Source organism: Pistacia vera, unplaced genomic scaffold, assembly GCF_008641045.1.
Source record: "Pistacia vera cultivar Batoury unplaced genomic scaffold, PisVer_v2 Contig208, whole genome shotgun sequence".
In the NCBI taxonomy this organism is placed as follows: domain Eukaryota; kingdom Viridiplantae; phylum Streptophyta; class Magnoliopsida; order Sapindales; family Anacardiaceae; genus Pistacia; species Pistacia vera.
In genome coordinates this window covers 240,988-254,125 of record NW_022196011.1, presented here as the reverse complement: position 1 = coordinate 254,125, position 13,138 = coordinate 240,988, and the positions used below count along the sequence as shown (strand labels likewise).

General features: G+C 32.9%; 1 protein-coding gene and 1 pseudogene across 1 annotated transcript; both read right to left on the bottom strand.

Moving 5' to 3' along the window:
* Positions 1 to 730: 730 nt before the first annotated feature.
* Positions 731 to 1,180, bottom strand: LOC116129136. Its single transcript, XM_031414893.1, has one exon. The coding sequence runs from the start codon at positions 1,178 to 1,180 to the stop codon at positions 731 to 733; it is 450 nt and encodes a 149-aa protein (XP_031270753.1).
* A 3,902-nt stretch (positions 1,181 to 5,082) lies between these two features.
* On the bottom strand, positions 5,083 to 7,994 carry LOC116129135 (annotated as a pseudogene).
* Between the last annotated feature and the right edge of the window lie 5,144 nt (positions 7,995 to 13,138).

The following is a 13,138-nucleotide window of genomic DNA, read 5'->3' as shown; positions in this document are numbered from 1 at the left end:
ACAAAAAAGAAGAGTTTTCATACATAATAGTACGTTTCATACCAGTGTTAGCATGTGAAGTCATAAGACTATAAGGAACAGTATCACTTAAATGAATTTTAAACAAACCATCAACCAAAGTACCATTTCCAACAATAGATGAGTTCTTAAATTAAATTAAAAGAACTACCATAAATGTTGAAAGAGTATCCACAAGGTACAAGTTTAGAAACTGAAATTAAATTCCTAGAAAAACTAGGAATATAAAAGGTTCGTTCCAAATCCAAAGCATAAATAGTACTTAAAATAAGTCTAAATGTTCCAATAGTTTCAACACGTGAAGGCATCTTATTTCCCGAATAGATGCTGCATTCACTTCCCAATGGCTTCCTTTGATCCAAAAAACCCTTTCTTGTCAAGCCAGGCCTTCCTCTTAGGACAATCCTTCTTCATGTGTCCCGTCTTTTTACAGAAGAAACACTTGATATTGTCCTTATTACCTTTGCTCATAACCTCATGCAGCTTGCCTTTTCCCTTCCACTTCTTATTCTTGTTTGAAGTGTACTTGACATTTCCTATCACCAGATGTGCAGTTTTATTCACTTCCTAAAGCAGTCTCTCCTACTCCTGAACACATATGGTCAAAAGCTCATTGATTGACTATTTATCCTTCTGTGTGTTATAAGATATCTTAAAAGGAGTATAATGAGATGAGAGAGAGTTCAGGATATAATGCACCAGGAAATCATCATTAATCACCATCTAAAGAGATCTCAACTGAGCAGCAATGTCCCTCATTTTCATAATCAGTGAACTTCATAGATGTCAATCTACTCATTAGGATGCTACCTAATGCCTTGTCTGATGTTTCAAATTGTGCATGAATTGCATCTATCAGATCCTTGACATTTTCACACTCCGGTATCGACCCACGGATACTAGTCGTAATGTGAGATTTAATAAACATCATGCTTAAATGGTTAGATCGCTCCCACCGTTCAGACAAAGCAATCTCAGCTTGAGAGCTAGTATCTGTAGGTGTAGGTGGCTCTTCCTTACGAAGAGCATAGTCAAGATCAATGCACCCTAAATGAATAAGGATAGCCTCTCTCCAGGATTTGTAGTTATCACCATTTAAATTAGGAACCTTATCCTTAACCATCATCAAAGCTTGATCAATTGTAGGTATATCAATAGACATGCTCACTAAATAAATTATGAGGCACAAACCATCAATAACAATTATAAGTTTACCAATGTAAAACAAATAATAAATCATAAATGAATTCGACATATCATAAAATCTCCCTGTGGGTAAAGACATTACATATTATGATTTATTATCATTTAATGATGAAACTAGAAATTATTAATATTTCATAATACCTGTGGGCTAATTAAGAAATAAGAATAATTTATATTTCATCCCTAATTAATCATGAAAATATAACATTCCCTGTGGGTAAAATGATTATATTAATATGATTAACTACAAAACGATCTTATTAACCTTAATATGATCATAACTAATATTACTTAATGCATATATTATCATAATTTAGATGTTGCGGCTACTCTAAATTAATCAAATATATACGATCATAAAACATCAAATAATTTATAACATGAATTATATAATACAACACAAATCAATACAAGAATAACACATTATTTATGCATAACAAACAATATATGACATAAAAACCATCATACACGCTGTCACCGACTCCCACGCGCCACCGTGGCTCAACCACGTGTCCCCACGTGCCTTCACGCGCTGCCAGAAAGCAACACACACTCCCACGCACCTACACAACACTACCACACACCGTCATGCGCTTGAGTACACATCCTCACGCGTCTGACGCAAGCACAAGCTCCCTCACGCGCTAGCACGTGCTGGGTCCTAACCAGGGTTGGTTTGACCCATTTGACTAGGTCAGGTTGACCCGGTTCTATCCATTGGGCCGGTCTAAACTGCTTGATCGGTTCGTTGATCGGTATGTGCCCTTTTACCAATTCATTGACCGGTCTGACCTGTTGTCTGGGTCGGGTTGACCTATCGGGTTTTGGGCTAGTTTGACCTGGTCGTTTGACCCGTTTTGACTTTTACCTTTGACCGGGTCAGTTTGACCCGTTTATCCTATTGGGTCGGTTCATCTTAACCTGTTTTCTACAACCTTTTACCCAGTTCTGCAGATTTTCAACAGCCCGTTTCCAGCCATTTTTCCAGCGTTTTAGAGGGGAAACTTGAATGTGGACATATAACCTATAACGGTGACATCCCAAATGACAATTTCGTCCTAAATCGGTGCCGTAAATGGCTTTCGAAAACACCCATACGATGATTTCTAACTAAAACTTTAAACTAGCATAACTTTGCAACCAGAACTCCGTTTTTGACAAATAATATACCCTTGGAAAGATTTTTCAACAAGGATTCCAATGACATCAAAATCGAAAATAGATTCTATTTATAATAAAAGTTATGCTTGATTTACAGTACGGGTTTTAATTGAAAAATCCCAAATTTTAAGCAATATTTTATAGATTTGCAACAAACATTTTCATGCTAGGCAGAGATTCAAACAATGCTCTGATACCAAAATGTAAAAAATACATTCATATTCTAATATTCATATAAAAGTTGATAATATAATAAATTTCATCATAAAATCTCCATGGAATATATGCGGAAGTAAATGACAAACCTCCAGCCATAGCAATTGTTGTTTAATCTTCTTGCTCCTTCAAAATACAGAATCTTCCACTGACTGCAATTTTAGAGTGATGGTTTTTTGAATCTAAAATAAAAATTGCGTCTAATGGGGACCTGTAAAGTCTCATTTTTATATGCAGTTGTCTTTCCATCAAAGAGAACTGCCCAAGAGAAGAGACAGAACCGTATGACCACATCAATCCACATCAGCATAAAAGTGTAGGACCATAATGTAATTATATTAAAAGTGTAGGACCATAATGCAAAAAGTCAAACAAAACACTCTCACCCACTCAATCGACTGTTGACAGCCGGCCACCACCGCTAAACAGTGGCTATCAATAGCCGAAATGGTGCACGACTGGCTGGACTAGTCGGTCATGCGCCGATCTTGCATTTTCCAGCCATATCCACCGTGGATCTGGCCGGAAAATGCCAGATCTAAGGCTAAAATCTGGTCGTCATCAACGGCCAGATAGATTTAGTCATCAATAGTTGTTTCCAACCAGATCCACAATGGATCTAGCCGAAAAAGATAAGATCGGCACACAACTGACTAAATCTAGTCGGTCATGCATTGTTCTAACACCAATGATCAGCGATGGCAGCGGTTGGCGACGACGATGGTTGCTGGTGAGTGATAGTGAATTGGTGGGTGGAAGTGTTTTTGCTAATTTGAGATAACTTGTACAAGATCATGATCTGAGCATTACAGAACACATGGTCGGAATACTTGTACAAGATCATGATAAAGTGGAAACCATGGTCGCAGAACAAGAAATATAAATTGAACACAATCAACATATTGAAGTTAAATATTTTAGAATAAGATGCAATTAGGAATTAAAGCAAAGCAAATTGTTAAGAGAATAAATTTTGTTCTAGAGGTTTAATATGTTGAAATTGAAATAGAGCAACAAACAACTATTCAAGGCAAAGAAATTGAATTATTTACAAGGCAATGTTTTTAGCTAACAACGGAAAAAAGAAATAAAAGAATGAGTATTATCCACCGAAAATCCCAACTATGAGGATGAGTTCTTTTCAAGTGAAGGGGTTTGATTGATGTAGGATAATTTTCCTAATAAATCTAGGAAATTAATTTTAATTACTTTTCTTATTTGGTTTACCTTATTTTACTAGTTTTTTTTATTTCCTTGTTTTACTTATCTTATATAAAAAAAACATGTAATTATTATTATAAAACATTTTCTTATAGAAAAACATGTAATTATAATTGAGATTGATTGATATCACACTCATCCACTTTATTTAAAAAAGTATTAAAAACATTCTTATTTTTATTGATATGTTGTGGCTCCATCCAGTTTTCAAATTAGAAGTCTATTTTACCCTTCCCTCACTTGCAAACTCAACAAATTTCTTAAATCTTTTACTTAATAAATATCCAAATCCATAAAATCAACATTGAACTTACAATTATATTTGTTAGGGAAGGTTACACATTTATATAACAAAATTTAGGTAAAATAAAGTATTTTCCTTCAAAAATAATTAAAATGAAAATCATAAATAATGTGTCAGCTATTTTACCAGTTTAATGTTTTATAAAAACAATAAGGCAAAAGGAATATAAAAATATATTTTAAAGTTGGTAACAGATGGGAAGGGATAAAATAGACTTTTAATTTTAAAATTGTATGGAACCCTCATATATCTGTAAGAGCATGGGTGTTTTTACTACTTTCGGAATAAAATGGGTGGATTTGATATTAATTAATCTCATAGGAATAAAAGAAATAACCAGATGGAAGAAATTTATCAATTAAGGCTAATGAGGGGTCTCCAAATGTGGAGGGAGGTCAGGTCAATTTTTCATACTTTGGGGGTGTGAGTATCTCAAAATTAAACCTCACGGGAGGTGTGGAATAATAGCCCCAATATAATTGATACTTGTGATTGATCCTATAAGTGAAATTTCAGCATTATGTATCCTAAATCAATATGAAAAAATCTTAAGTGATTTAGATTAATTTTCATAATAATGATCCCAACAAGTGAACAAAAACATCTTCTGTTTTTTAATCTAAATAGGATAACAGAAAAATGATTCTAAAGAGTGAAACAAACGAGGGCAAACAGATTCGTACAACTTTCCTTAGAACAAATTCTTCTTCTTGTTATTTCATTATTATTATTTTTTTCTTCCTAAGAGAAAATGTCTTCTTTCCGCTATCTATTTGTAGTTGCTCTATTTTGGAGTCAAGCGTAACTTCATCCCTCGAGGCGAAGGTTGATTCAATCATCCTATCAATCTATCAAACCGAGTCGATCGTGATGAAGGGGGTCTAGAGTTCGAATACCAAATTCTGGGTCGAGTAGGGACAGTCAAGCTGGACAGTGGGCCTTTTGTAGGAATTGGGTTAAGCAATGAGCCTTTTGTGAGCTTGAGTAAAACCCTCCTTGGAAAACCAGCTTACCAAGGGAGGGTGTCCAAGCCATTTATAACCCACATGCCCACATTTTTCCTTTCCAATGAGGGATCCTAACACACGCCTAATCAAAACTTCCCATCCTGACTATGCTTTTCAAGAAAAGAAAAGCAGTATTTCCTCAGCTTCGTCATTTTGTCATTTTCTAAGAGGATTGAATGAGCCAATTTGAGATCACATTTTACAACTTGCAGATCCCATACTTACTTCAGTTAAGTGGGATGAATGAGATGATTATGAAAAAGAGAGCCGATTGCTGGAACAAGGCATGAGATGTTTACCTGCCCTGAGTATTCAACACCGCTTGAACCAGAGGACTTCGCTATTGCCTCTACTTTCTCTTTAAAACTAATATCCAGAGGATACAAGAACTTCAGTGGCTGTGCCACATTCTCACAAGCCTTTTGAACTGCAATTCCAAGGTCTACTTGAAAATCGTGATACAGAAAAACTTGTAGTTAATGGAAGCGACAAACTAGTTCTTATAGGTTTGGTTTTATTACATAAAAACATACAAAAGAAGCCTAACTCAGAATCGTACTACAAGTAGCCTTTCATGAAATTTCTAATATATTGAGAATTTGTCTCCTCTCTTGGCTACAATATATCATTTAGTTTGCCCGACACGTAAGTTCATGAAGTTCTACTGTCAAAGATGAACCAGATACATATATTAGAATAAAGCAACCAGGGTTCATGCACAGTGACAATTGAAACTTTCTGTAGAATTAGGGCTACTGCAATGAGTTTTGGCTCAGAAAAATAGTAAAGTGCTTTAAAGTAGACCATAAGACATTCATGCTCTAAGAACAGGGAAACTGTGGGAAACAGCATAATATTTGATATTCTCTGATAAAGGCATAATGTGTGTAGAATGTTAAGAACCAGAGAACTCAGTTGTGTCATGGTTGTTAGATTAATGCATTTTGCGCTATCATTAATTTATTTTAAATTATGTAGTTTGAAGAGTGAAGATGAGGTATATTCTTCTTAGTTTACTGAATCTAATGTTGGTAAGTGACTACCTTTTCCACCATGGGCATGGTGAGTACAAATCACAGCATCATATACCCCAGCAGCCAATGCCGCATTTTTTACTGCATTTAGTTCTGCGTCGGTATCAGTAGCAAACATGTTCACAGCTACGACATTCACACCATATGCCTTGGTGTGTTGAAATATGCCTGGCCAGATTCGTACAACCAGCTTCAACCAGAGCAACAATCTCATTTAAGCAGGCAGGGTCAAGAGGTTTCCCAGCAACAACTTCAGGCCCACTACCATGCATTTTCAAGGCTCTTATTGTTGCCACAATAACAGCACACTGAGGAGTTAAACCACTATATCGGCACTTAATATTCATGAACTTCTCAGTTCCAATATCAGCACAAAACCTGCTTCAGTGACCACAAACCACCTGGTCCCACCAGCTTCAGTCCAATCTTGTCAGCCACAATAGAAGAATTTCAATGAGCTATATTTGCAAAAGGGCCAGCCTGAACAAGAACAGGAGTTCCTACGAGGGTCTGCATCAAAGTGGGGTTGATGGCATCCTTCATTAGCACAGTCAAAGCGCCTCCGACGCCAAGATCATCAGCAGTTACTGGACATCAGAAATTGACAACATACATGCAAATACCTCTGTATGCCAACACGTTTAAAATTGAGCATCTGAATACTGCTTCAAATTTACAAAGCGAGGATCAGTGCCCTCATTAACTGAAGACAGGTAAATAGCCAAGGAAAAGGAACCTTACACCTCGCATTTGAAGTAGAGCCTGTCTCTTCTGAAGTTAAGTTGGTGGCTCAAGTGTTGTTGGCTGATGCCCAAGTAGCTCCTGTATCAGATTTTGGGAAGAATATACCATTTTTTAAGTTTTGGTTTCAAACTTTCATCAGTTTTTGGGGTTATGGAAGAGAGGAAGAATGTCTAGGAATAGTCGACAGAACTCAACCAAGGGGGTTATGCTTTGCACTAATCTCCCTTCTTTCTGACTGATCTAATAAGCATACATCAATGATGTTTAAACAGAAAGCATATATCAGCGTGGTGTTTCTAATTTTCTTATTTCTTCAATATGCAGAGTTGAATGGCTTCCTATATTGCTGAGAATTTACAATTCTGTGGAGGAAACACAAAAGGGCAAGCAATGAAGGACCAATTCTTTATAGTTCAAAAGCAGAAACTTCATTGAGGAACATATATTGTAACGAGAAGAAACTTTTGCTTGATGAAATAATGGTAGAAGCATGCTAGATGGGGAAATCTAATAAACGGAAACAAGATATAAAGCAACTTATTCAGTTTGAAATTTAAGTTTTTCACCTACTTAATTTCAGTTGTTCAATACTCTTCTCCAGATTCTTCTCATTTCCTTGGCGGGCTCCATTCCTCCTCAATCTTCTTCGTCTCTTCCGACCTCGCCAAATGAATACACGACACAATCTTCAGACCGTTATTCAATAAAAACCTAATGAAACTGAATTTCTCATACTGAAAGAGCTCCAGCAGATTAGTCTCGACTTCCCTGATATCTCCCTCAGCAAGTATCTTTAGAACCTCTTCTGCAGCCTCTGACACTCCTGTGGTCAATTTGTTGCTCAAAGCTTGAGAGATTTTCCTTCAAGACAATAAGCATCTATATCCTCATCCTCTTCACCCTCCTCAACCATATCCTCATCACTATCTTTCGAAATTCAACAGTCACGTACTATAGTCTTCAAATGCCTCCTCGCAATTAGCAGTAACCTCACCCCAGAGAGCTCAAGCTCGAAATTGCAGTAATCTCACCCAAGAGAGACTCGAGCTCGCCGTGGGGTCCAAAACACACCCGATGTGCCATATTGGATCAATCAAACCCTAATTAAAGAAAGAAAATGTGTAACTAAACCCTAATGAGCAGTGAATGTGATCAACTCAATAAGGATAAACAAAAATAATAGCAACAAACAATATAAGTATTAAATGAAACTGGAAACAAAGAGCGAACTCACAGTTATATGAAGACACGCATCAGAGGCTTCGCCGTTCGTCAATAGGATATCGAAAATACAGGACAAAGGAATTTTTTTTTTTTTTTTTTTTTTTTTTTATTTAATTTTAAATATCTTTTTTAGCCATTTGTCTGTGATTAAGTTTGATAATAAACAAAATATAATATATGGGCCGAGATGATGAACAATGGGCTGAAGGGTGCTTAATGGGCTGGGTTGGCCTTTGTTACAACCTTGTAGAACTTTCCCATGGGTCAGTTTTGGCTGTAAAATTAAATGTCCAGTGTTCATTAATTTTAGGTATTGATTAAATAAAACATGCCAAAAAAAATTAATCTAACAGGAAAGAAGTTAATTAACATATTTGTGCATAAAATGGTGGCTTGGAATGAAGAATTTTTTTTTTTCTTTCAAAATCACAATGACTTCAACTGAATCTCTACATGTGCGAAAACTTATTATTAGTCTTTTGAGGTGGCGATTTGAACTTAGAATTATGATCATCTGTTTTTATATAAGAAATCGCATATATGTATTTAGTATTAATATTTTTTTTAGCTTCAAATATATTCATTGAATACTTTTAATAAATTTCTAAGAATCTCAACGACTTTGTAAAAAACAAAATTAGTCTTTTGAAGCAATTATTTTAACATGGTAGGATAAAAAAAAATAATCCTCTCCACACGTATAACTAAAATAAGTACATTACTAATATTATATTAATTAAGAGAAATACCCATTAATCTCAATTGAAAGTGTTGATGTAAGATTCGCACCAACGAAAAGTACGTAGGATTCTGGAGTGATCTACACAGAGCATGTTTAACCCAAAGATTTGATGCGGAATCGACGAATGCAGAATCAAATCTGTAGTGCCAAATGAAGAAATAGTAGTCTTTAATTATTAGCTTTTGAAAAACAATATGAAAAATGCTTGATTATACAATGACAGGAGAAGAAGAATTGAATATCACCTCTTAGTTCATAATTTCAATAAGCACTTTTTTTGTAATGGGATTCAAATGATACAATACTTGAATTCATTCGTGCAATTGATGTCTAGAATCATTATAGTAAAATATAAAAAGTAAAAATAAAAATGATAAACAAAATTTGAAAATCAAAGCAAACTCTACCCTCTTTCCCATTATGCCTACCAAAAGAACTATATTTAATTTATACCAATATAACTATATTAAGATCATATTATTGTGAAGATTGATCAAGGGGTTAAATATGTATTAAAAAAAAATGTGAAACTAGTTAACTAATTAATTTTTTTTTTTTTAAGATTATGGTTTGATCATGATTGTTTGAAACAAGAGACTTGAGAGAAATTAAGTTAATTAGAGTATTATTTTGAAGAATCATAAATGTTATATATTGTTTTATTTATACAATATAATAGTATTTGTATATAGAAATTTTGAAGAGAAAATTAATTCAACATTTTTTATTAACATTTTAGAAAAATGATCTTAATAATTTTTAGACCCCAAAAGAAAAAAAAAAAAATTAGGCATGATGGGCAATTATTGAGTGATTTCTAGAGACTTAATTTTTTTTAATCCATAAATTAAAATGGTATTATAGATACAAATTTTGGAGAGAAATTATATTATTAATATGAAAAACTCTCTCAATAAATAATTAGGTTGACATATAATCAAAGCAATTAAAGGGATGATTATAAAATTAATCAAAACCAAATATTGATGCAGATAAATATTAATGACTAAAATACAAACCCACAAAAAAAAAAAAAGAAAAAAAAAAAAAGAGGCATGATGGGCAATAATAATTCTGATGATTTTCTTACAATTAACACAAACAAATGGATCTTATTCACGTGTTGGTAGGTCCAAAGTGAGTAGAAATAGTGCCACCATTTTGAGCACAACAAATAATAAAAAAGTAATGTAAATGTATTGCCTATCTTCTTCCCCACTTTAACCATTATTGAGAGCCTCCAAGTAATCCAAAACTAATATATTTTCTTTTTGTAATGGATGAATGTATTGCCATATCTTCTTCTTCACTACCGAAAGATAACATATAGGGTCAAGCCTCATTTTCTCTCTGTAGTGGAAGCCAAAGTGAAGATAATGTCAATGCATTAAGTTCTTTTCAAGAAATTAAAGAATATACACGTACGAAAATTCTTAGATTTAGATGTTCTAAAAATTTATAATACGAATATCAATTAACAGGTAATAGTAATAACTAATTGATAATTTTTTTAATCTTTTTTAGTAACGAGGTTCACATTAAAAAAAAAAGAAAAAAAAAAGTAGAAGGTATTTTGATCGACCGTCTAACTTGTTTTAAAATTGGAATGATTTATGTTAACACTAAACCATTATTTTTTTCTTAACCTTTCTCAATACCCCCCAAAAAAAAAAAAAAAAAAAAATGTAGGAGAGATTAACAAACCATGTGGCATTCTCGAGTTTATAATGTTAAACTAAAAAAAATGATTAATCGATGTTATTTCGACCAAATTGACTAATTTTCTTAGAGTTTGGAAGATTTGTTATTAGTTTATAAAATAATAACATATTGGATGAGAAATTTAATATAATACTTTACAACTTTCCAAGTCAAATTCGGTGTTGAGTAGGAATATGTTATTTGATTGTGCTCAAAGTCTGTTCACCAATACTTCTAAGCTCATCACATAAGCTAGACAAAAGCATCTTGAACCATTAAATTATAGACATAAATTTTAAGTTTGTGTTTCCCTTTCAATGATCCAAACATTTTCAATGATATACAAAATGGTTTCTTTTCGATGGTGAAATCATGGCCGACAACACCATCATCAAAGTATTTTTAGCTTTTTCTCTTTTAAGTACATAGTTCCTAACTGACATGGTGGAGGAATATTAATATATTTTAATTAATTATTTTCTTTGCTTTTACTTTGAGCTTAGGTGGAAGCTTACATTTTCTCCCACCAAATGTGGTAGACAGGAAAACAATATATGAAACTTCATCTTTTAGAAAAGAGATAAATAATTTGGGGTGGGGTTTTGTTGTCTAACATTGGGTTAAAAGAGAGCCAAAAAGAAATAATGAAATAGATTTTGTGTAACCTAAAGTAGATAAAATGGTGGATCCTTTTCCAAAGAATTACTAGTAAATGGTAGCTAGATGCTCCCATTAATTAATTTCTAGCTGCCTAACATTAGTCGATGCCATTGAGTGGCCCTATAACATCGATCAGATTGCTATTGAGCTGGCTTAATTTTTTTTATTCTACTAATTAAAATGAAACACAACGGAATTGGAATTGGAATTGGAATTGCTTATGTTTAATATTTAATTTTACTGTGAATATGCAACCCCTAAAAAATTCTGTGCATAAACATGTGTTAGGGTTTGATTCATGTTTGTTGAAGTTAAAATGAAATTACTTTACTTATCATTTTAACATTGAAGCTATATATTATTGAGCTACCCATTTTAATTTTTTTTGATGTTCATTGAAGTTGGACCTGCCAATTACAAGGAAACCTTCTAAATTAATTAAAAAATAGAGCACCCTTGTAGGAAGTTTCCATTAATTTTTATTAAGCTTTAAGATAAATTTTGGTGTGAGAAAACTTAATCCACCCTGAGGTTTTGGTCTATGATCAAGATCCTAATCTTTCAAATATTAGGAAATACTTCAATCCTAACGTTGATAATACATTTTGTCTATAGGCGAGTAAATTATTCATTCTATCTTACATGTACAAGTAATATCCATTCTACCGTTACTTGTGTAACGGTCCTTTGGAAAAGGGAAGTATATCCTAGTAGTTTAAATGGCAAGATATTCATCACTACGTTTTCATTATAGAGATGGAGTGTAATAATTGTATATATATATGAACCACCTATAACTTAGCTGTCGGCTAATTAGTGAGAAAATCATAATCATCCTAATCAAAATTATTGATAAATAAATGGTTGTTAATTTATAAGGCTTTTTAGGCTAAGAAGTCTCTAAAAAGTGGAAACTTGATGAACCAATCTTACCAAATTTATACAAAATTTATATATAAGATGTGGGTGTTTGATTATATTAATCATAACTAGCCATATACAATAAATAAATATAAATCTATCTGAAATTAACCATGATTATTTTACTATCTTATCATAGAGAGTGAGATATCTTAACCTTTTTGGTAGTGATGATTATATACGTAGGGTAGTAGAGCTTATTCCATTCCAGTAAGTGTGTAGAAAAAGCACTTATTCATAAAAATGCTTCTGTAATTGAAGCAATGTTATGGTAAATTTAAGCAAAAAATTATACTAGGAATAATAGCTTTTCATGCTTTGAAACAAAGCTAATAGACAAGAGAAGCTTCAAACCAGAGCCTTCTACTTCTTACTCCATTTCATTCCAATAATAAGTGTGTAGAATAAGCATTTATTCTATAAATGCTTCTGCGGTTTTTTTTTTTTTTTTTTTTTTTTTTGATTCTTTCTCTTAACTTTATGTGTCCATGTCTATGTTTCTGTTTTTTATATTTTTATTTTGTTTGCTTTTGCTTTTATTTTATTTTATGTGTCACATCAAGGAATTAATAGGCAACTAATTAATAACTGCTTCAATGGCCAGTTTGAAAACTATTCAATCCAATTAACATTTAAAATTATCCTAAGATAGCTAGGCAACGAAGCAAAAACATATTAAAAATACAAAAATTGTCATCTATAGAAAAATACAAATCATATCATTAGCTAAGCATTTAAAAGAAAAAGTTAGAGACTATATAATATATATGAAAATTCTTAGGTATTGGTTCGTACATTTTTAGAGTTTGAACCTCCTCCATTATTGATGTAGCAAACGGTAAAAACCTTTTTTTTTTTTTTAACAATTTTCAATATAAAGATTTAGTTTGAAATTTTATTTATAGTACTGTTGGGTGATGGTGATTATAATATTCCAATAAGTATTTGTACTTTGAAAAATGATAAGTGGACCAAAAAT

What these genes read in the sequence shown, in the direction of transcription:
- LOC116129136 (XM_031414893.1), bottom strand. Translation starts at nt 1,180, where the DNA reads ATGTCTATTGATATACCTACAATTGATCAAGCTTTGATGATGGTTAAG.